The sequence below is a fragment of the Nerophis lumbriciformis genome, linkage group LG11 (assembly GCF_033978685.3).
Source record: "Nerophis lumbriciformis linkage group LG11, RoL_Nlum_v2.1, whole genome shotgun sequence".
In the NCBI taxonomy this organism is placed as follows: Eukaryota; Metazoa; Chordata; class Actinopteri; order Syngnathiformes; family Syngnathidae; genus Nerophis; species Nerophis lumbriciformis.
The window spans coordinates 24,655,828-24,680,277 of NC_084558.2; the positions used below are offsets into that span (position 1 = coordinate 24,655,828).

At 40.6% G+C, this 24,450-nt stretch overlaps 1 protein-coding gene across 1 annotated transcript in view; it reads right to left on the reverse strand.

The window, feature by feature from the left end:
- The window catches only part of LOC133610603 (forkhead box protein K2-like), a 24,544-nt gene extending 94 nt beyond the window's left edge, over positions 1-24,450 (reverse strand). Inside the window, exons 1-9 of the mRNA XM_061967020.2 lie at positions 23,958-24,450; positions 17,120-17,314; positions 16,898-17,039; positions 14,537-14,683; positions 8,445-8,638; positions 8,148-8,350; positions 3,348-3,584; positions 3,073-3,270; positions 1-569 (exon numbers count right to left, since the gene is read on the reverse strand). The exon at positions 1-569 is cut by the window's left edge and continues 94 nt beyond it. Coding sequence (XP_061823004.2) covers positions 349-569; positions 3,073-3,270; positions 3,348-3,584; positions 8,148-8,350; positions 8,445-8,638; positions 14,537-14,683; positions 16,898-17,039; positions 17,120-17,314; positions 23,958-24,256 — 1,836 coding nt within the window. The 5' untranslated portion in view covers positions 24,257-24,450 and the 3' untranslated portion in view covers positions 1-348. The remainder of the gene's footprint in view (positions 570-3,072; positions 3,271-3,347; positions 3,585-8,147; positions 8,351-8,444; positions 8,639-14,536; positions 14,684-16,897; positions 17,040-17,119; positions 17,315-23,957) is intronic.

Consider the following 24,450-nt stretch of genomic DNA (forward strand, 5'->3'; position numbering starts at 1 on the left):
CTCTCCAGGTGTGACTTTCTCTCAATGGCGTGTTTCATTCCGACACAAATTTATAAGTGCTGAGATGCTACCAGGGCTGAGGTTGTCGTCAACTTTCAGTCAAAACAATTCATCTGGATTTTTTTTATTTCAATAGTTCTTCTTTTTCTGTGCTTCAAGGGGAATTGTTGGGTTTTTTAGTTCCACATAAAAGAAAAAAGGCAATTCTCCAGTAATCTGTTCTCTTTTTTTGGCACCTTGGAGTAGATGAAAATCAGTGAAGGTGAAAATGTCAAGAGTGTGAAGGGCGAGGGGGTCAATGTGTAGAGGGAGGCAGGGCTCAGGATGCAGTTGGAGAGAAAAGGCGGGTTACTTGTTCCCTACAGCTTCACTGACTGCCTCTTCTCCAGCACCGTCTGCAGTACAGACACCGTTGCCATTGGCAGTTGAAGACTCCTCCTTGATGCCCTCCTGCGTCTTCGCCCTCTTTGGAGCCGGTGGCTCCTGCAGCTCACCGTTTTGCCTCTTGGTAGGGAGGGATGCCGAGGCGGAAGCGTGTGTGGCCAGAAGGTGGAGAGGGTTTGCAACAGCTGCATGGGAGTATAAAAAATGTGAGACGTTTTGCCTTCTTTGGCTCCTAAAGTCTTCCATAGTTTAGTAGAATTGACTTGTTTGGTGGAAACTTTGAAGTCAAATACCCCTGAAGCCCAATGATAGTAGTGCCATTATGATTACTTGACATAATCAACAATGTCAACAGAAACAATTTGTTGACAGAGATTGGTTATGGTTGACGTGTCACAAAATGACATTTTAATTGATACGCTGTCACGGAGTTATCCATTTGACCGTGCCGTTTACTTTCTCACATCTTCAGGGCTAGTGAGGAGGCAGAAGCAGAATTACTAGTAAAATGATAAGATATCAACCCAAACACTTTAAAGTGTGGTAACGGTTAATAAAAAAAAGTTAGCATATTCAGCGATAGAGATGTAACCCTATGAACATTTCCTATCACGGTTATTGTGACGGTGTGTTGTGTGTAAGTTACTAACACATTTAATTGATGAAATCTATTTTTCCAAGAAAGAAGGTTCCACTTTGGTAAATATAAGCAGCTAAATGGTTAAGCAGGCTGCTAAATTTTAAATAATAGGCCCAGGTGGATCGATCCAAACATCAATAGTATAAAAAAACAAACCAAGCAGTATCAGTAAATGATCAATGCTTATGTGATCATTATTTTTCTTATGGTTACAAGAAAATAAGTGTCAGGTCAGCAGTAGTATCACCAATACTTACCCTCTACTACTTGGTATTGTATTGATACCCACATTTGTAGTATTGCCCAATACTTTTCAGGGTTTCCCTCTAATGCATGGGTGTCAAACTCTGGCCCCCGGGCCAAATTTGGCCCGCCGTGTAATTTCACTTGGCTCTTGAGGCGATATCAAATTAACACTAGAGCTGGCACGCCGATTATATTCAGCGGCGGTACCGCATTCACCGTTAATTCTCATACTTGCCAACCCTCCTGGGAGACTCTCAAATTTCAATGCTCCTCCCAAAAATCGTCACATCCGCTTTTCACCCAGTCACATAATATGTGCGGCTTCAGCACGCACACACACAATGCAACGCATACTGACGGTGCCCATATAAATAACTTTAACACTGTTAGAAATATGCGCCACACTGTGAATCCACACCAAACAAGAATGACAAACACATTTTGGGAGAACATCCGCACAGTAACACAACATAAACACAACAAAACAAATACCCAGAATCCCATGCAGCCCTAACTCTTCCGGGCTGCAATATACACCCCGCTACCTCCAAAGCCCGCCCCCCCAAACCCGCCCGCCTCAACCGACGCACAGAGGGGGGGGTTTGGTGGTAGCGGGGGTGTATATTGCAGCCCGGAAGAGTTAGGGCTGCATGGGATTCTGGGTATTTGTTTTGTTGTGTTTATGTTGTGTTACTGTGCGGATGTTCCTTAGCACATATTTCCTTAGCTACCTTCTTAAATAAATCTCTGTTTCTTCTTTTCTACCATTGAATCACTTCCAAATGTTCTGTAAGTTTTAATTTGTGAAGCAAATAAACAATCTCCTCTTAATTACAGTTGTTGCTATGTTTTTATTAAATGGTATCTGCTTCCAGGTTGTATCCCACGCGTTGAGATTGGCGCATGTGCGATACAAAGGGTCCTCTCTGGCCGCGCACACACCCTCGAGAGACCTGGTTTCGCATAATACAGATGTGTTAGTCTGACTTTTCAAAGACCGGACAAGGTCGGATTAAGGTGTATTCATGAGTTGTAGGAGGCTTATTTAGAGCCAAACTATTTGAGAAATCTGACTAATTTAGTGCATGGACATTTACTGAATGTTTAGTGTGTGAACATTATGTAATCTCTACATGTGTAAACATTTGTAGTTTATTGTGTGAAAATATTAACCCAAAACCTTCTATTGTATTTATGTAAAATACACAATGGATGTTAAAATTTTGTTATGTTTATATTTTCAGTATTACAAAAAAATAAATGAAATGTAAAGAAATAAAACTAAGGAAGGAAAATAATTCAAAAGAAGGAACATCAATAAGTTAAAAAAAACTGAACTTTTTTTTCTTCATGCTTTGAACTATCCGCACACGCTGGAAACGAGTAGTGAGAGCACACTAATGAATTTATTGACAGTGCAGTATGTAAGCAGATTAGTTTACTTAGCAATTAAGTAAACGCAGTCTCAAAGATATATAACCTGCGGAGGCACTTTCTGACGAAACATCCACATTTCGATGACCAGCCATTGGGCTCCTGAAACTACAGCCCTCTTCATTATGTAGTTGAATTGCTGTGCCGTAAGCTTTTCGCACGGGGTTGTCTGGATCGGAGACAGCATGTCCGTGCTGAGGACATACTTTAAGTATTCGAGATATACCCGCGGACGCCATGTACAAAATGTACAATCATCAAAATTAAGAGATTACAGACTGAATTTATAAGTGACTCTTTATAATAAGAAAATATCTTCTTTAAACTTTTGAAACCTACTGAAATAAATCAGAGAGTCAGGGAGTCACCTGTGCCAGCCGGGGAATTGATAGAAACCAGGTGAGTCCCATTCTGTGTGATGGCCTTTATAGGAAGCTGGTGCTGACCAAGTGGAGTCTGTTGCATGATGGTTACTGTGGCCATGGGAGTGGCCTGAGAGCTTTGGATGATGCGACTGACTCCGCCTTTCGACGAGGTAGTAATAGATGTCAGTGACTCCATTTTCACTGTTAACAAGGGGGACCAGTAGTCAGCTCACAAACAACAGAACGAATGACAATCTTTATTAAAAGTGTGTTCAAACCTTTAATCTCTTGATGGTCTCCTCTTCCGTTCTCCTGAGGGTCTGTTTTTAGTGTACCAGCTGTCATGGTGACGGCTGGGATCTGGTGGACAACGTGCACAGTCTGCATGCTGGGCGTGGGGCTAACTGTTGTTACAATAGCCGGTGTTGCCATGGCGTAGGTCACTGGCTTCATGGTCGTCTGAGGCATCTGGCGTTGTACGGCGATCAATACCGGTTGGTTACTCAGTGGAGAACCTGTTGATATGCACATTAGAAAAGAGATGTGTCATTAAAACTAACTTTGGATGCTACACTGTCCACAAGGATGGGCATTGTAATTGATTTAAAAATGTTTCAATGGGTGGAATTGATTGTTGAATAAACAGGTCTTTAAGAAATTGAGGCAAAATGGAGTACAGTCGACCCTCGCCACATCATGCTTCAAATACTGCGGCTTCACTATGTGCCACATTTTTTAAGCGTATTTACATATTTCTGGCCTAAAATATGTCTTATGTGTCATATATTCCTGTAGATTAGTTATCCAATTTTTATCACGTTGAGGCGATCAATATTTACCCAGCGGACATCTGTTTCCAGTTTAACAGTAACTTCCAGTGTCATGGCAACAAATCCTGTGTTTACTTTCACATTAAGCGGAAATTAGAACGGTTTATGCACGAATAACACAGCTCCACATCGGTGAGCCTTTGACATTAGCAATGTGGAATGACAATAATGGGAATAACGCAATGCAAAATGGCAAATGTCCATGACTATCTTCACTGCGACTATCAAGTTGACCAACTTTTGGCAGAACAACCTTCGCCTGGGCTTTCGGCAGATAAAAGCCCAGTTCCAACTAAGAGGAATTACCCAGCATGTGACAAAGTATTTCCACATAGTGGCTGTCATGGCAGTGTCAATGCAAGCAATGTTGGAGGTTCCTCCCTGTATTGGCAAGTAGAACGCACCAAAGGAAAATGTGTTAATGTTTTTTGTAATTTTGTATTTTGTGAGGCCTGGGACCAATTAGACACTTGGCTGCCACCAGCAAAGATGCTTAGTCTTTAAGGGTTCCTATTATTCAAAATAACCTTTTCTTACCTGTTGGTACTTGTTTTTATGTATATGGGATCCCCATAAGCAATGTTCCCTCTACGTTTTCATGTATGTGAGCAAACGCAAAAACACCCTGAGCATTCAGTGAAATACAGACGCGCACACTGTGGCCATACCAGCAGGACATCTGTCTCAAACCTGAGATCCATCCATCCATCCATTTTCTACCGCTTATTCCCTTTGGGGTCGCGGGGGGCGCTGGAGCCTATCTCAGCTACAATCGGGCGGAAGGCGGGGTACACCCTGGACAAGTCGTCACCTCATCGCAGGGCCAACACAGATTGACAGACAACATTCACACTCACATCCACACACTAGGGCCAATTTAGTGTTACCAATCAACCTGTCCACAATTTAAATGTCTTATTATTATAATCAAGTGACGATAGTCATTTTCATGAGATTATTTTCTAATATAAATGATTTGGCCAACTTAAACATTGTTTTATCAGCTATGTACTATAGTATTATATACTTGTGTGGGGGTCCTGCTTTGGAAAGATTGTGTACCCCTTTCAGAGATCATGTTTAGTTCCCCTTAAAACATTCACATGTTGCATGAGATGAAGTGTACATTCCTGTAACATTCTGTCTGTAAAATAAATATTTCTATTAGCAATTCTGTAATCTAGTAACATCATTTCATGATTAATATCCAAAAAATAACATTCTTAATAAATGACAGTAGAATAAGCACACATCTGATTGAGAAGTCATAGTGTAACGACCTGGAATTTACACTTTACGTGTAGTGTTTAAGTTGCCTAACTTTGTGTGTGGCCTTAAACGCATCAGTGGCTAATTGCCATGAGTGTATGTGTTGGTGCAGGTGAGAGAGAGAGCAAGCGACTGCTGTTGATATAACAGATGACAAAGAGTTGCTTTTGGCTTGGTTTGTACGGTAGACAATGACCAGTTTTGCTAGATAGAAGTATTTAACAATTTTTTTTGGTGTGGCCATGGCTGACAAACAATTTCCCTAAATAAAAAGAGATTGATGGAATTCCTGTCCTCCTTAAAATGTATCGACAGACGTTACAATTTAACAGTGTTGACAAACATTGTTGTATCTGTTGTGACCGCCTTTCGTCACCTGTTACTCACAGTTGCATTGTAAAATCAACTTGTAAAATGAACTTGTGTTTATTTTGTTTAGAATGGGATTTGATTCTGTGCGCTGCATAGATTTGCTGTGGGCAGAGGACGCGTGAGCAGTGCACAATTGCGGATCTTAGAGTGAATGTTGCCCATAAGTCCCGAAAATTTTAAACCACACCATAGAGCGATGGCGGAGATACTTATAAAACAATCTTGCTTTCTTCTAAACTTACTCCAAACGAGACATTTGGAATTTAAGATTTTAGTGACGTATTTTGCCTTAGTTACGCCAGCTGATATCACCATATACGATAGAGGTTTACTTGAAGAGCTTTGCACACATCCATCATTTTTATTCAGTTGTAGTCAATAAGTTACTAATTTTTCTCTATCCTCTTGCTGTAGGGCAGGCAGGCTCCAACATGCACATGCATGCTAAAATCTTCCACTGTTGTCATTTATAATACTAAGTAGTGTGTAGTTGTAACTTACATTACTTGTTAGTAGACTCCATATAGAAGCGCTAAAAACTACAACATGGCTGATGGGGAAGAGACGCAGTCAAAGGGGGCTTGACACATTCCGAGAGACAGTCAGAAATTGGCTTGAACATAGTCTATGAAAATAAAATATTTGCAAAATTTTGACCAAAGCACCACCATTACATGTTATGTAGACCAGAAGGAACCAAAACTCTAACACACAAAAATACAATGTGTGTTCTGACAAGTTGCTATCTATTATTTATTGCCATTAGTCTTTCTTATATAACATGCAGTTGTAAAAAATTACAATTCCATGTAATTTATCTTTTTCTGGTGTGCAATATGTTAATAGTGTGATTCATTATTTATCTTATTGCAATATTTTCAAGTTTGTTTCATTCTTTTATGTTAATGTAGATCCTTTGTCTCGTTTGTATGTCAATTTTATCCAATGTATCCTGTAGGGTGGCGTGGCCGGAAACTAGAGGGTTCCATGTTCGATAGGGATGTCGATAAATGCTTTAAAATGTAATATCGGAATTTATCGGTATCGGTTTCAAGAAGTAAAATTTATGACTTTAAAACGCCACTGTGTACATGGACGTAGGGAGAAGTACAGAGCGCCAATAAACCTTAAAGGCACTGCCTTTGCATGCCGGCCCATTCACATAATACCTACGGCTTTTCACACACACACACACACAAGTGAATGCAAAGCACACTTGGTCAACAGCCATACAGGTCACACTGAGGGTGGTCGTATAAACAACTTTAACACTGTTACAAATATGCGCCACATTGTGAACCCACACCAAACAAGAAGGACAAACACATTTCGGGAGAACATCCGCACCGTAACACAACAGAACAAATACCCAGAACCCCTTGCAGCACTAACTCTTCCAGGACGCTACAATATACACCCCCCGCTACCACCAAACCCCCCCTATCTCCTGAATTCGGAGGTCTCAAGGTTGGCAGGTATGCTCTAGTATACTCTGGACTGAAGCTGTGTGCCTTCATTGTTTTTGTAGCTGTTGTTTTGAGGCATGTTTAAAAATCTAAAAAATAATGCACTTTGTGAAAGTCAAAGTAGTATTTCCCATAGTTGTAGTGGGTATTAGGATTATCTCAGGGAGAGCATGTCCCAAATTCCAAGCTGCTGTTTTGAGGCATGTTAAAAAAAAGAATACACTTTGTGACTTCAATAATAAATATGGCAGTGCCATGTTGGCACTTTTTTCCATAACTGGAGTTGAAGTTGTTCTCTTATTTTGGAAAACCTTGTTTTTGATTGATTGATTGAAACTTGTATTAGTAGATTACACAGTACAATACATACTCTGTACAATTGACCACTAAATGGTAACACCTGAATACGTTTTTCAACTTGTTTAAGTCGGGGTCCGCGTTAATCAATTCATGGTAAAGTTACATTGTTTAATGCATCCAGTGGGGCATCACAACAAAATTAGGCATAATAATGTGTTAATTCCACGACTGTATATATCGGTATCGGTTGATATCGGAATCGGTAATTAAGAGCTGGACAATATCGTAATATCGGATATCGGCAAAAAAGCCATTATCGGACATCTCTAATGTTCGATCCCCGCTTCCGCCATCCTAGTCACTGCCGTTGTGTCCTTGGGCCACACATATTGGTTTAAATGTAACTTACAGATGTAGCTAATGGGTTTCACTTTGTAAAGTGCTTTGAGTCTCTAGAGAAAAAGCGCTATATACATATATACAGTATATATATATAAAAAAAATAATCTAAAATTCATTAACAGTTTGTGAGCTAAAGAAAAACATTACCCCGAATAGCAACACAAGTTTTTCTTACACAGCTAATGTGTTCAAAGTATGTATTTTATATATAATTTGTTTATTTTTACCACCAGTTTTATATTGTTTATTGTCCCATGAAGCACAGCATTTGTATATTCGGTTCAATACGGTATTCTTGTAAATAATCAAAATTTGCAATGGTGCTGCATAATGCATTCTGTATATTTCTGCATATATTTCCATTCTCCTATGTACATCTTCTATCAGCTCTTCCATCGATAAGATTATGGAGATAACGCCTAATCTATGATGAATTTACCAGGGGAGTTTTGTGCAAAGCGAGCCTCTTGGATGACAGCAAGTTTGGGCTGTAGGGTGGCAACATGGGAGGGGGCCGGTGGAAGAGTTGGCTCGGGCTCCATAGGGACTGGGGACCCCTCTCTGGAGAGGCTATCGGGGGTTTGCACACCACTGGAGTGAGCAGAGAGTGCCCCCGTGTGGTTGGGAGAAGCAGGAGCACTCCTGGAAATGGAGAAAGGGTTATTTATTCTTGTGGAAGACACGAGTTGTTACAGTAAAACACAGATACAATCAAATGTTAGCTTTGGGCATATACCTGGAAGAGAGGGGTCCTACGGGAGTTCTGAAGCAGGGAACTCCCCTGGGCCTACGTTTCCTGAAGGCTTGTTCCATGAGCTTGCCTTCAGATGCAGGGTCTATCCTCCAGAAGGAGCCTTTCCCTGGCTCCTCCTGAGATCGTGCTACTTTGATGAAGTACCGGTTCAGAGACAAGTTGTGGCGGATTGAGTTCTAGACACAGATATTAATGAGTAATTCAGAAACATTATCAGTGTTTTCCATACACTGATTTATTTGTGGCGGGCAGCCACAGGTAAATACGAAAACGTTTGGGACTACATGTCAGAAATCTCTGAGTTTATGCATACTCTATCATACTTCTCCTAAGCATGTGTGATGTTTATTGATGTTCTGATGTCATCAAACTAACATTCCAGGAATTTGCACTGTTGCCATCGCGCCTATTAACGCAAATTCAACCAATCCTCTCCGTTGGTTGGCATTTTACTGGGATTTATCTGGGGAATTCCCCTTATTTTGCTCCCATTTTATGCAAATTAGATTTCCTTAGCAGGAACATCGGATAGCTACATTACGGTACTTAGTAGAGCTGCAACGATTAATCGATTAATTAGATTTGTATTCTGTTGATTTGATTCATTGTTGAGTGTAATTATTCAAAATGTATAAAACCTCAACAATGTTAACAGTTTCAACAGAGCTGCTGCAATAGAGCATATGTGAGAGTGGTGGTGTGGGTGCGTGCCATTGAGTGTTGCACCTGTATGGCTGAAAACAGCAGAAAGCGGCGATGGAGAGAAATGGTTCAAAAGCAAAGAGCAATGAGGGGAAAGAGATGAAAGGGCAGAAGCGGTCATAAGTTTCTGATCATTTTAAACTTAAAAAGACAAGGAGGCGCAATGTTTGTACTGTCAAACGGAGAAGGCATTCCACCATATCAATGCTGTAGTACATTACCAAAAAGCACCTTGTAAGCAAACAACCAGAAACAAGATAGAAGTCTGTTTTGGCAGGGAGCAAACGCCATCTTTAGTCTTGACTTGCATTACGGAAGTTCTATTCAAACACATGCGGGGCATGTAAGAACATGTTGGTATTAATGCCAATGCTTGTATGTTAATGCTACCTAGGGATCCCAGTGAGGTAGAGAAAGAGAGGAATTGAAAATATCAGCTGGAGGTGAAGGGGGCCCTTTTGGGGTTCAATTGAAGAGATTTTACCATTTTTAAAAGATACTTTGTAAGTCATTCCCAACATAGAAATTCTCTAAAAATGCAATTTAAAAATATTCCTAGGGCTAGTAGTGTTTTCATGCATGAAAAGATCAATATGAAGATTCAAATACATTTCAGAATATTTACATAATTATGAAAAATAATGACATGATTATGATAATTATTGTAATTGTTAAAACTCAGGTATGTTGTTAAACTAGTAAGTTGCTTAGTAAAGTCATGGATGTAAGATTGCATTCATAGTGTCTGCTACTAGGGATGTCCCGATCCAGGTTTTTGCACTTCCGATCCGATACCGATATTGTTTTTGCACTTCCGATCCGATACCGATACTAACCGATACTGGCCTATCCGAGCATGTATTAAAGTTATTTAGCCTACTTAGTTGTCAGAATCATGTTGAAAAGGGTTTTAGTACTCTTGATAACAACTAGCCAGCTGAATTAGGGGAGTTTGAATAATACACAATGGTTGGTAACAAGAAACTGACCTGTTTATTCAAAGATAAACAAAATAGACAAAATTATACATGACAAACAGAAATGGCATCATTGAACTAGGGCTGGGTGATATGGCCTTTTTTTAATATCGCGATACACGATATATATGTGGATATTTTGCCTTAGCCTTGAATGAACACTTGATGCATATAATCACCGCAGTATGATGATTCTATGTGTCTACATTAAAACATTCTTCTTCATACTGCATTAATATATGCTACTTTTAAACTTTCATGCAGAGAGGGAAATCACAACTAAAAAAAAAAAAATCACTATTTTTTTCATACGGTGTTGATCTGGAAATGTTTGCCTCAGCATTTTGATTAGATTAGATTAGATTAGATTTATTGTTCCCCTTGGGGAAATTCATTGTCACTGTCGTACATTTAAACACTAGACATTACACATCACACAAAAAAAAATAACAAAAAGACATCATACATGACTAACACACATTTACAGGCTTGTCAGACAGGTCGGCCGGGCCTGCTGTTAAGGGCGGCTATAGCTGCAGGGATCAGGCTTTTCCTGAGGCGGGCCCTCCGGAATTTGATTGTTCTGTACCTGCGCCCTGATGGTAGTGGGATGATGTATTGGTGTAGTGGGTGAGTGATATCCTGAACTATTGTTTTTGCCAGTCGGGTGATGGACCTGTGGTTTATGTCTGAAATGTTGGGTGTGGGTAGGCCGATGATTTTAGCTGCTATGTTTGTAATGCGTGTGAGTTTGGTCCGGTTGGTTACAGAAAGCATGGTGAAAAAACATGTGGAACAGTACAGAAGGATGGGTTGAACAATGCTTTGGTAAAGTAATAACAGGAGATGAGGTGCAACGTATAGTCCTTTGATGATGTGGGCGTGTGGCACTGAATGGAGATAAGCGTCTCGACAGACGTTACAATATTTGAACAATGATGACGAAAACTGTTCTCTGTCGTGTCCGTGTGTCGAAAATTGTTATGCGCTTATTTGTTTATTTGATTTTGTGCGTGGCATAGATTTGCCGTGCGCTAGCATCACAGCTAAAGTTAGCCATGCTGCTACCTCTCTGCTGGGAGAGGACGTATACGTATGTGACGTATGACGTGACAGCATGTGACGAGTGTAAGAAGGTGCGCTTGCTGTCTGAGAAGGAGACACAGGAAAGAGTGAGAAGAGCCTGTCGTGTAATGTCCACAGCTAAAAGCAACTGCGTGAGAATCCACAGACCTGTGGATGTGTTGAAGGTGTGCTGGAAAATGCGGAATGGAAATTAGGGAGCAGCAGAAAAGTGGAATGAATTATTTAAATTGGTGCGTTGGAAAACACGGACCGGAGTTTTTTTTAAAAAAACTGGATCTGGATCGGCATTTTCCCATGCCTTGCCGATACGCATTTTTTGGCACATATCGGCGGCCGATCCGATCCAAATATCGGATCGGGACATCCCTATCTGCTACAAGTTTGTTTGTTTACGAAATAAAATTAAGCATTTTATCACGCAATCTTAAGAAATTCATGATTATACTTTATACAGCTTTTTAGGCAACTTTGCCATGCAGCACTAGATCTAGTACAAGTTCGTAGGTTTAGTATTGTAAATCATGATTAAAATTATGAAACATATCTACTGGTCAACAATAACATGCCATATTATGCCATGACTCACCAGGAAGTTTGTAATTTTATTTTCTCAAAATTTTCTTCTCTGCATGTTTGCTTCCCTCGCAGTGTTGTTGCTATGACAACCAACCTTTGCCACCATAGTTGATCACTTTCCCGTCGCAAAGACTGCAAAGTGCTTTCCTCGGATCTCTGTGCTTGAAAATGAATCCCGAAAGCGGGCATCCGTAGACTTCTTTTTCTAACCACAACCAATTCTAAAAAATCTTTATTCCAACATCCAACGGAGACACAGTTCCACGACATGTTGAAAAAGTCGTGAGACCGCCGGAGCGAGGAATTCCGAAACGCGTGTTTTTTCATAACAAAATCACCACACAAAATTTACCAATCCTACACTATGATATTAACAGACTAAACACAAGTACCTAAACATGCGAAATGTTAAGAACACATTCGCTAGCAAAAACGCAGCAAAGCCGCTAACATTTATGTTTCTTCGTCACACAATATTTCACTTCTGAGCGTTCTTGAATGTCAACGGAGGCAACTGACACAGACCCAAACATACTGTAATGTAGTGATGTGAGGAAATGTGCAGAGGCTTTGAGGCGTGTCGAGAAATTAAGGGGGCTTTTCCGCGAAGCGCGCATCGAGGCTCGTTTTATGTAGGGAAGGAGCCAGGAATGATGACGTGTGAAGCCTCGCGGCTCGCCTGTACCACGTGACTTTTTCAAGACGCGGTTCAGATTTCGCTGGGAGATTTGACAACTTATAAACCGCCCAAGCTCCATTGAAAATATGGGCTTTTAAGAGTTGTGGTCATTTTGGAATCTGGATAGAGAATACAATTTGTTTTCAAATTGCCAATAAAATCCAAGTATGACGACTTAAATCAACTTATTTTGATCATGTCAGTCAACTTTTGGTAGTGCAATGGTTTGCGCATATACCTTTTATGCCACATGACATGGGTTCGATTCTCAACGTCAGTTCGCGAATGGGTTTATCACTGTTAACATTACGTTTAATAAAGTAACACATTCTGTATTTTTTTTTTTTTTAACCAGCCACTAGAAATCTATAGCTGGATGATAGAGAGGTTTTGTCAAGAAAAACCCCCCGCCTAAAACCAAAAATAAAAATGAACTAAATATCCTCCGTTCTGTACACAGTTGTCCAAGTTACATTATATAGTCATCTTCCGCTTTATGCCATTTCCTCAAGGAAAACACATAAAACATATTTTAGTATATAGAAAACCATTCGGTCAAACATTTATTGTGATTCATTGTCATTTCCAAGAGCTATAACAGACGCAACAATTCAGTGCATCATACATTATGTGGTGAAGATACAGCTGTTTGTAATCATACAATTGACCAGCAGGTGGTGTCTTGTGCCGAGGCATGCATTGAAGCTTCAGAAAGTCTCACACCAATTGGCTCAAGTAGCTCAATGCCTTTATGAGGCTTCATCTGACCATCACTACTGTAATGTTCCAAGAATGGAGGCTCCCACAAATTCCCAGTTTTTCTTCATTTATTTGAAGAAAAGCCACACTCTTGTACAACAAGCTCAATGTACGTCTCTCTCCATTCCCGGCAACACTCGCACAAACTCACCCAATAACAACACGTCACTTCCTCATCCTTGCCCCGGAAGTCCCGCAACCCCAGTTAAAGCCATTGGCTACAACGCTGTACAGCCCCCTGCGCATTGTTTTGGCGGTTTTATAAGAACATTGGAAAAAAATTACCACTTTTGCTAGAGAATTGCAAAATTCCGCTTAATAGCGATCCACTGTGACTTTTTACTTGTTAATGGACTAGGGATGTAACGGTAAACTAAATAATGATAAACTGCGGCAAAACTCCGGACGGTTAGTAACACGTTTAATTTTTAAATGATTGAAAAGCCGTCATTTATTATTGCATTCTAGGCGGCATTGCTCACGTCCTGGTAACGCACCAGCAGCCGCGCCTCTGAAGACGGCGCAAGCGCACTAGCGCTGTTTGCAATGGCGGAAAACAACAGACGGACCTTGCTCTTGAGATTTTGCCCTTGTAGTAAACGGACAAAATATGAAGTCTGGACATATTTTGGATTGATAAAGCATGCTGAAGGTAAAATAATTGAGGACAGTCAGTCCATTACCAGAAAATGCAAGAAAAAAATCAGGCAACACTTCAAACATGTTGAGCCAACTTGTTCTAATACACCAATGAAAATGAAAATTAAATTTAGCATGATTGTGGCATCACATGTCTGCCACAATCATGTGTGTTCTTAAATGTGTATTCCATGTCGAGAGCAGTTTTGATTTGGTCTTACATGTTAAACAACTAAAATGAATGTTTTGGGCATTGTTTAATCCAGACGCATACATTTGTCCAAATGTGGCCAAGTAGACGCATTGTGGGTTTCCTGGACGACGTCTACATCGTTAAAAGAAAAATCTAAGGAAGAGAATTCCTCTGCCATCTTCCACTAGTTTTTTTAAATATATAAATCGCCCGCTTGAATATTCCCTCTTCAACACTGACATTAAGTGGCCAACTGACACAAAGGCACACATTACCCCCAATATATTGGTGGGAGAAGACATTGCTATGCTAATTTTTACAAACTTTTTCAAAAGTATTCTTTGCGTTTGTTCTATTCAAACAATAAAGCAGTTTGTGATAAACCAAATGAGCTTGCATGGCCTACATCACCAAATGAACAAACACATATTTACTGCTACAATAAAGTGAGCATTACACTGACCTGCCAGCCTTTATCAGCCGTTCTGTAGTAAGGGTAATTCTTGGTGATGTGGGTGTAAATTCCATTCAGTGTCAGCTGTTTATCTGGGGCCATGGTAATTGCTTGGACTATCAACTGTGCATATGAATACGGTGGTTTGGCGTCATCCTAGAGAGAAGAAAATTAGGGCTGTCAAACAATTACAATTTTTAATCAGATTAATAACAGTTTTTGAATGTATTATTTATGATTAATCACTATTTGCAAGTACATCTAAATATGCCAACTTTCACTGTACTGTATATGCCATGACATAATTACACATGTTTAACATACTGTATGTTTATGAACAACTCCAAATGAAATGAGAATTCAAATCAGGTTAAACAAATAATAGTACACACCATATTATTTGCCTCTTTCTTGCATGTCTCTGTGCACATTTTAATTTTCAAATGCAGTACAGGAAGAAGAGTAGACTTAAGAATAGTCACTTAAACGTTTTGTTTTTAAATGTTTTATCATTGTTCTTTTTGTGAAGAAAAAAAAAATCTTAAAATCCATCCATAGTACCAGTCAGCTCATTGGAATCCATCTTGCCTATGTGGTTCATGTTGTGTTCCACATAACAGTTTAGACTTTTGGTTGATTTATTCTCTGTTTCTATCATTATTTGCTGTTGTGTGCTTTCATTTTGTTACATCTGTTTCCAGTTTTCATTCTTAAAAAACTGCCACTTGCCTGCATTTAGGGAATGGGGCAAAGCTATCTTTCATCTTGTAATATTCCTTTGAAGGGGGAGTGTCTAAAGCAAGGTACCCACGGTGATTTTCTAAATCTGAAGATATTTGTTTATCTGTTACAGATGCCACACATAAAGATAAAACAATGGCGTTGGGATCTTTCAGGCATGTGAACACCCTTTGAGAAAAACAAAAGTTGAAAAAAAATTTCTCCCAGCACAAAATGCTGCCACGTAAGCTCTGAAAGAAATGTTTTGAAAATCAAAACTACATTTGCTGCAATTGGGTGCGTGTCTACACATTTTACCTCTAGATTTATTCTCATCTACAACCTCTTTTGGCTGTCTTTTTGACACATGTTCCATGTAATGTACCACAGTATTTTAGTTTTTTAGTCGATAATTTACTAACATTATCATTGAAAATGTAATGTAAAATTCTATAACATGCATGCAAAGAACTCAAAAAACGTTTCCCATTTGGAAAATCCTGTAGCCACACCCCCTTGGGCAATATACTTTCTATGTTGAGACCACTGTTTACATCCGTCACGTCAAAAATATATTAATATATATATTAATAAATGTTTTAGAACTACAACTCAGGGTTTCCTCTTAATATAATTGAAGGTGGCGTGCCGACAACAAGTAAGCAAGCGAGAAGATGCTAATTAGCAAGCTTGTTTCTGCACCCCTGTTGTCTTCCTGTCCTGCAATTCAGTGCGGCATTTAGGTAGGAGGAAGAGCAAATACCTGCAGCTCAGGCAAGCTTTCAACAAATTTTGTTTGGACCCTATTTTTTGGATATTGTAGCGGGTTTACATAATTCACCCACGGAACTTTTGTTAATGTTGGAGAGTTCCGGTCGGTCGAGTTTTCACGGGACATATTTCCGGTGTTGTATGTTGTTGCAATGTGAAGCCATGGATGGATACTGCTCGATTGCTGATTAGAAAATAAATGTCATTAAAACAATTAGCTCCATCTTTTGATATTACTCCTTCGACTCCGGTCCTTAAACGCTACAATATTTCATTAAAAATACGTGCAAGTGATATTTCAACGTGAAAGTGAATGTTTAAAAACGCAGATTTCCGCGTTTAAGACATGCTTATCGCTGAGTTGCGTAGTTTCATTTTATCTGCTTTCAGATATTTTTACTCTGAGTCTGTGCTTTTTTTGGCTCTATGCATGAGGCCATGTTACTTTTTTTGTACCTTAACTTATTAAAGACTCTATTGATCTTACACGTCCATTGTCCTTGCATCCTGTGACAAGATAGACGCCATTTATTTTTTTAATAAAATAAATTAGTTGCCCCCATTCACACGTTTTTTTGACAGCCCAAAAGAAAAATACAGGAAAGTGGATATTTTTGGAAAAATAATATGTTTAGCTGTTGTTTGCATACAAAATGGCTCTTCGATTGACTGGATTGAATCGAGTTCTGTATTCCAAATTCTACCCTGCAGTGAGTGTTAAGCAATTTTTAGACTTCAACGAGGACATTCTCAGCACATTACTGAAATAAAAGCATTTCACAAAATGCATTATTAATAATGCAGACTCACACAGACATTACACGTGCATCAATATCCTGTTTGATGAAGGCTTATTTGATTGGGACCACCTTCACTCACCTTTGGGCTGTCTTCCCCAGAGGCTTCCTTGTCGTTTTCAGAATGGGAGTTATCTGCTATAAGGTCTGAGACCAGAAGTCGATTGTTTCGGTAGCTAGACAGTCCCGCCCCCCTCGGGCTTGAAGGGCAGGAGTTTGCCGCACTATAAAAATGTTGAAATGTTTCCAAATTCAGATGAAGAAACAAAACCACGAGATTGAAAGTGCCATCCCTTAAACTCACCTGAGGGTGCCTGTGGGTGAAGGCAGTGGGCTCATAAGATGGGCTATATTGTCCGGAATGTTGATGGTAAGTGGGGATATTTGAGGTTGCACGGACTTGACCGGTGATTCCGGCACACTCCTTGGTTCCTTTTTTTCAGCAGAAAGTGCTGTGAAAGTGATTTTTATACTTGTGCTGGGGAATCGGAAGCAACATCTAAAAACAAACAAGCAGAAAAAACATTTCAAACCACATACATATAACAAGCGTGTTATGTTTCATGTTACTATGTTTTGTGTTTACAACGCACTTACATGAATTATTAATACAATGACAAAAGACAGCTAGTTGTGTGTGCGGGTGAATAATACATGTTTGCGTGTTGCTACACTGAGGAAGTATGTCGTCACTACTATTTTTTTTTAGCTAAAGTTAGCGTGTATCAATGGCTTTTTATTTTCTTTTTACCTTACAAAATATAAACATTACCAGCTATCCATCCATCCCATCCATTTTCTACCGCTTATTCCCTTTGGGGTCGCGGGGGGCGCTGGAGCCTATCTCAGCTACAATCGGGCGGAAGGCGGGGTACACCCTGGACAAGTCGCCACCTCATCGCAGCATTACCAGCTAGCATATGTTTAAATGTCTACTCATACAAGTTATATATACAATTGTATTAAAATTGTCATTCAGCCTGAATAGGATTGCTGACACTCATGGCCAATGATGTGCGATATAAACCATAGTACGACATAAACAATGTCTATGGTACAATATAATACTCTATTGTTTATATGTTCATTTTAACAGTTGGTTAGCGGCTAAAGTAACTGAAAAGCTGTTGCTTTGCGGTAACATTTTTACGTCTCTTTAATTAAATTAAATAACTTTACGGCAGCATGGGGGAAGAGGGGTTAGTGCGTCTGCCTCACAATACGAAGGTCCTGGGTTCGATCCTGCGCTCGGAATCGTTCTGTGTGGAGTTTGCATGTTCTCCCCGTGACTGCGTGGGTTCCCTCCGGGTACTCCGGCTTCCTCCCACCTCCAAAGACATGCACCTGGGGATAGGTTGATTGGCAACACTAAATTGGCCCTAGTGTGTGAACGTGAGTGTGAATGGTGTCTGTCTATCTGTGTTGGCCCTGCGATGAGGTGGCGACTTGTCCAGGGTGTACGCCGCCTTCCGCCCGATTGAAGCTGAGATGGGCTCCAGCACCCCCCGCGACCCAGAAAGGGATAAGCGGTAGAAAATGGATGGATGGAACTTTATAGCCAGGGCCAGTTGAGCATGGATGTCAACAATGTAGCAGTTTGCTACTAGCTTGACGTAAAACACTACAGAATGCTAAACTAACGAAACGGAATCGGTGCCAAAAAGAGGGAAAATTAACTCTTGTGGCTTTGGTTTGGAATAAAAAATTCAGACACCAACTGAACAACGCTAATCTGGTAATAGCAACTTGAACATGTTAAATCTTTTCTATCACTCAAACACACATTATGTAGAAGAGTAAAGAGACAGTGTTAAAATGCGACAAAGTTCTAACGTTTCCTCAAAACCACAAACTATGAAAAGACAAAAAACAGACCAAACAAGCCTGACACAGTTGTTGTTTGAAGGCATTGTCTATCTAAAGCAGTCCCAGAGACACTAAAAAATGTCAGATGCCATCTCGAAATTTGTGTGTTGATATGGCTCAAGTATATATTGTCGAAAAGAGCTGGCATGAAAAATGATTTTTAGTTTTTTAAATGTCTTGTCCCTTTATGTATAAAATATATGATTTATAAATAAAAGGAGAGAAGTTAAGAAACATTTAATGTATGTACCGGTACCGTATTTTTCGGAGTATAAGTCGCTCCGGAGTATAAGTCGCACCGGCCGAAAATGCATAATAAAGAAGGAAAAAAAACATATATAAGTCGCACTGGAGTATAAGGCGCATTTTTGGGGGAATTTTTTTTGATAAAACCCAACACCAAGAATAAACATTTGAAAGGCAATTTAAAATAAATAAAGAATAGTGAACAACAGGCTGAATAAGTGTACGTTATATGAGGCATAAATAACCAACTGAGAACGTGCCTGGTATGTTAACGTAACATATTATGGTAAGAGTCATTCAAATAACTATAACATATAGAACATGCTATACGTTTACCAAACAATCTGTCACTCCTAATCGCTAAATCCCATGAAATCTTATACGTCTAGTCTCTTACGTGAATGAGCTAAATAATATTATTTGATATTTTACGGTAATGTGTTAATAATTTCACATATAAGTCGCTCCTGAGTATAAGTCGCCAAACTATGAAAAAAACTGTGACTTATAGTCCGAAAAATGGGGTATGTATATGTATCATAAGAAATAATTCCATCCATCCATCCATTTTCTACTGCTTGTCCCTCTTGCGGTCGTTGGGGTGCTGGAGCCTATCCCAGCTGCACTCGGGTGGAAGGCGGGGTACACGCTGAACAAGTCGCCACCTCATCGCAGACAACATTCACACACTAGGGACCATTTAGTGTTGCCAACCAACCTATCCCCAGGTGTATGTCAATTCTACATTGTGGCGTGGCGCAGTGGGAGAGTGGCCGTGCGCAACCCGAGGGTCACTGGTTCAATCCCCACCTAGTACCAACCTCGTCATGTCCGTTGTGTCCTGAGCAAGACACTTCACCCTTGCTCCTGATGGGTGCTGGTTAGTGCCTTGCATGGCAGCTCCCTCCATCAGTGTGTGTGAATGTGTGTGTGAATGGGTAAATGTGGAAGTAGTGTCAAAGCGCTTTGAGTACCTTGAAGGTAGAAAAGCGCTATACAAGTACAACCCATTTATCATTTATATATATCGTTATTGGGATATATAGTGATCTATATCAGGATATATTTTTGTATCCATATTGCACAACACATGGCAGTCTCATTCACAAAATCAGTCTTACAGGAGCTACCAACAATGTGTTACTTAGGGCGAAGTTTATATGCTTGGAACAGGGGCAGGGAGTGATGTAATGCTTGCAGCACATTCAAAACGTTGTATTAGACAGTCCCATACAGTTAAAAAAAATCTGTGTTATTAATAAATATTAACATATATGCGTGGGTTCCCTGCGGGTACTCTGGCTTCCTCCCACCTCCAAAGACATGCACCTGGGGATAGGTTGATTGGCAACACTAAATTGGCCCTAGTGTGTGAATGTGAGCGTGAATTTTGTCTGTCTATCTGTGTTGGCCCTGCGATGAGGTGGCGACTTGTCCAGGGTGTACCCCGCCTTCCGCCCGAATGCAGCTGAGATCAGACTCCAGCAACCCCTGCGACCCCGAAAGGGACAAGCGGTAGAAAAGGGATGAATGGATGTTTATATTATGTTGTTTTGCTATATTTTCAATTGTTGTTGCTTATTGTACAATGTACTTTGTTGAGTTTTTCAAGTGCTTGGAAACTTTTTGTGATTTTCCTTACTGTATTAAAAACAACTAGCAATAAAACTAGCATCTTTTACAGGTGTTATTATAGACCGTTCATGTGCTGAGAGATTCTACTTCTGTCCCTCTATGTCCCCAACAGAGAGAGAGCATCAGCGAGCATGACGTCACACTTGCTTCGCGTTGCTGCTCTACTTGGAATTTATCTCCTTAAAAGCCTCCACTGTCCTCTTAACATTAGTGCATTTTGTAGATCCCTGTGTGCGGGTATATCTGGGATACATTAAAGTTATGTCCACATCGCAGACAAGCTGACTACGCTCCAGACAATTGCGCGTGTCTTGTATATGTCATAGCATTTAGTTTCAGCAGCGCTGTTTTCTTTTTTCAGTGGCCGAGTTTTTGGTGCATCATTTGTCAATAGTGCGCAAATAATAGCTTAAATATAACCATACATACTGTAACAACCTGCGATGGCGATGTGCCACCATCTGTTACATTAAGGGGAAACCCTGGGTGATCAAAGTACGTCTTTTTTTCGGCGACTAAATTTTCGGTGTATCACTAGTCAATAGTGCTCAAATAAAGCAAATAAATACATAAATAAAAATAAATAAAATAAATCAATTCATATTGCAACTACCTGCTTGTCTTAAAGCGTATGTTTGTCTGTTATGATGTTAATTTTTCTCATGGTCTTGAACGGATCGGTTTGGCAGAGAATGAGTGTGGGAGTGTGAACAGACAAAATATTTGTTGGCTTGGTCCCATCCATCCATTCATTTTCTACCGCTTGTCCCTTGGTCCCGTTAGCATAAAATTGGCATAAAAGGTAAAGAGTGTCGGACTTTGTCTTCTTTTGGACACTACAATACATTATATTACTTTACTTTGTTTTCACGTAAAAAAAAACCTTCCCATTTTTAAGGTGTAGCGGGTAATATTTTGCCGTGGCGCAACGCCACAATCAAATACATTAAGGGGAAACCCCGGTGACAACATAAAATGGTTGACGGAAACTTTGTGGTGACAGCAGCATGAGGTCTGTCAAATTAGTTCGAAACGGGTGGACGACGATGAGGCTACGACCAGCAGCCAAGGACAATGCAAGCAAACATGGGCGCTTAAATATTTTAAATAGTAGATTATTGCATATTGTTTGAATGTGGGGCAGCACGGTGGAAGAGGGGTTAGTGCGTCTGTCTCACAATACGAAGGTCCTGAGTAGTGTTGGGTTCAATCCCGGGCTCAGGATCTTTGTGTGTGGAGTTTGCATGTTCTCCCCGTGACTGCGTGGGTTCCCTCCGGGTACTCCAGCTTCCTCCCACCTCCAAAGACATGCACCTGGGGATAGCTTGATTGGCAACACTAAATTGGCCCTAGTGTGTGAATGTTGTCTGTCTATCTGTGTTGGCCCTGGGATGAGGTGGCGACTTGTCCAGGGTGTACCCCGCCTTCCGCCCGATTGTAGCTGAGATGGGCTCCAGCGCCCCCCGCGACCCCAAAGGGAATAAGCGGTAGTAAATGGATGGATGGATGTTTGAATGTGTGGCAACTTGAGACAATAATGTGTTGAGGAACAATCTAAAAATAACATTTAGCAGTTTTATGCATTTAAAGGAATAGCCTAAAATGTAAAAGTCGTAAATAGACTCACTATTGCAATTTTTGGCAGAAAAATCGCAATTAGGTTTTGTCTTAAAATCATGCAGAGCTTAATGTCCATCCATCCATTTTCTGCTGGAGTCTATCTCAGCTGCATTCGGCGGAAGGCGGGGTACACCCTGGACAAGTCAGATGGACAGACACCATTCACACTCACCCACTAGGGAGTCATACCAAAGACTATAAAAAGGGGACCCATTACCTCCCTGATTGGCACTCAGCATCAAGGGTTGGAATTGGGGGTGATCAAGGGTGAAGGGTCAAATGCAGAGAATAATGTCGCCACATCTAGTGTGTGTGTGACCATCATTGGTACTTTAACTTTAACTTAATTTAGTGTTGCCAATCAACATATCCAGTATGAAGCATTTCCTGTTTTTACCTCCTTTCGAAAGCACCACTTTCAAATAGAATGCTTTCTCCTTCTGTTTCATAGCATCATGTACAATAAAAGTAGTGGATGTTTCACACTGATTGGTACAGCTTCAACAACCATCTGAATGTCGCTCCTGTAAATAATGTAAAAACAAGAGTATAAAGAAGTCATACTGCTCCATTACCTTTGTTCATACTACTGTCACTACTCAACTGCCAAAGAACTGGAGACACCTTAATATTTGTTGCTTCCTATACTGTATATGCTGTTATACTATTTGATCTTGCACTGGTACTGTATTGGACTACTGTACTTCTACTTGTACTGATACCTCTACCATAACGACTGTAAGTTATTGTGCAACTTATTGTCTTGTAATTAATGTACATCAGAGCTACTCAATTTTTTTTATATAGTGTATTAGATTCTGCAACTAGTGTTTGGATCCCATTGTACGCAATATCTGAAGAGCATGGAAAAAAGCATTTCACTGTGGTGTACTCTGCATGTGACGAGTAAAACTTGAAAACTGTTGTCGTTGTTTACTACACGGGAAAATAAATAGCTGATCACTGACAGTTGTGGTGATTTCTACTTAGGAAACAGCTTTTGCACAGATAAATTCACGTCACGCAGTCAACCTATGAAATGAGCAAGAAGGTTTTAATTTATCCGGCGACCCCGAGAAGGAAAGCGGTAGTAAATGAATGGATGGACGGCGAAGACACTGCGCAAGCGCATAATCCAAGTTTTTGCCTGCGTCTCCCTCACTTGCAACGTATCCTAGTTCACCAACAAAATATCTAGCCCCAGCTTCTTAAACACGACTGGTTCTGCTGTAAACTTGATTTGCTTCAAGTATCACAACCGAATCGCCATTTTGTAAATTTGCAAAATGTCGCCGGTTATACATGAATATTGTTTATATTGCTTGCTCTCCCTCATGGCTAGCATGTAGACTGGTAGCTTTACCAAACGCATCAGACTTGAGGCATAATTACATAGATACACAGGTATTTAACATATTTACAGGGTTCCGGAGGAAACCAGTCTCCAATTCAAACACACAGGCGTTGGGGGTTAAACGCAATGCTCCAAAGCGCAAATTTGGTGAAAATATACAGGCCGGATAAAACAATTTCAAATGACGCCGTGGATTGGAGGGAAGTTATTTGCTTGGCTACAATCGCAAGCATATTTTCACTGCCATATTTAGCATGGATATTTGGCGTGACGTTATCGTACAAACCGAGTGCGTCCTTTGACACAACACGTGCAACGCAGCTGCCGGACAGCAAAACAACAACACGACATTACCACAATGTGTGCAGTGCTGTCCCCCTTTTAACACCACCACCAAGAATAATTATAATAATAATCCTACATTCGTGGAAGCTGCAGAGGTGGAGCCCCTCTTCTCTGGAACACCCCATCCACAAACACCCCGTTTTTCCCCAGGCATCGGAGGTAGAATTCCCCCGTGCAAGTGCCATCTTCACCCGCCGTGAAAATCTCGAGGTGCCGCCTGGAAATGAAGCTCGAGTGTCCCATGCTGACGTCCACGGAGCCCTGCGAGGAGTTCCGGCCTATGGTCACCGACCTTTTCTTCATCAAATACTCGAATTCTCGGCCCTCGAGCCGGGCTACAGCCGGCCCCGACGTCATCCCGCTAATCACCGCCATCTTTTGAGGAGTCTGCTGGGTGTTTGGAATTGTGTTTTAAATGACGTTCGGGTGGTTGCAGTAAGGCAAGGCAGGTTACTCGTGTGAATTTGTAAATCAAAAAAAAAGAATGTGCCAAATTTGAAAGCGCTAAGGCTCTAACAAGGGACGTGCTAGGCGTGCTAGACCGACCCGGGCTACGGCGGCTCCGACCT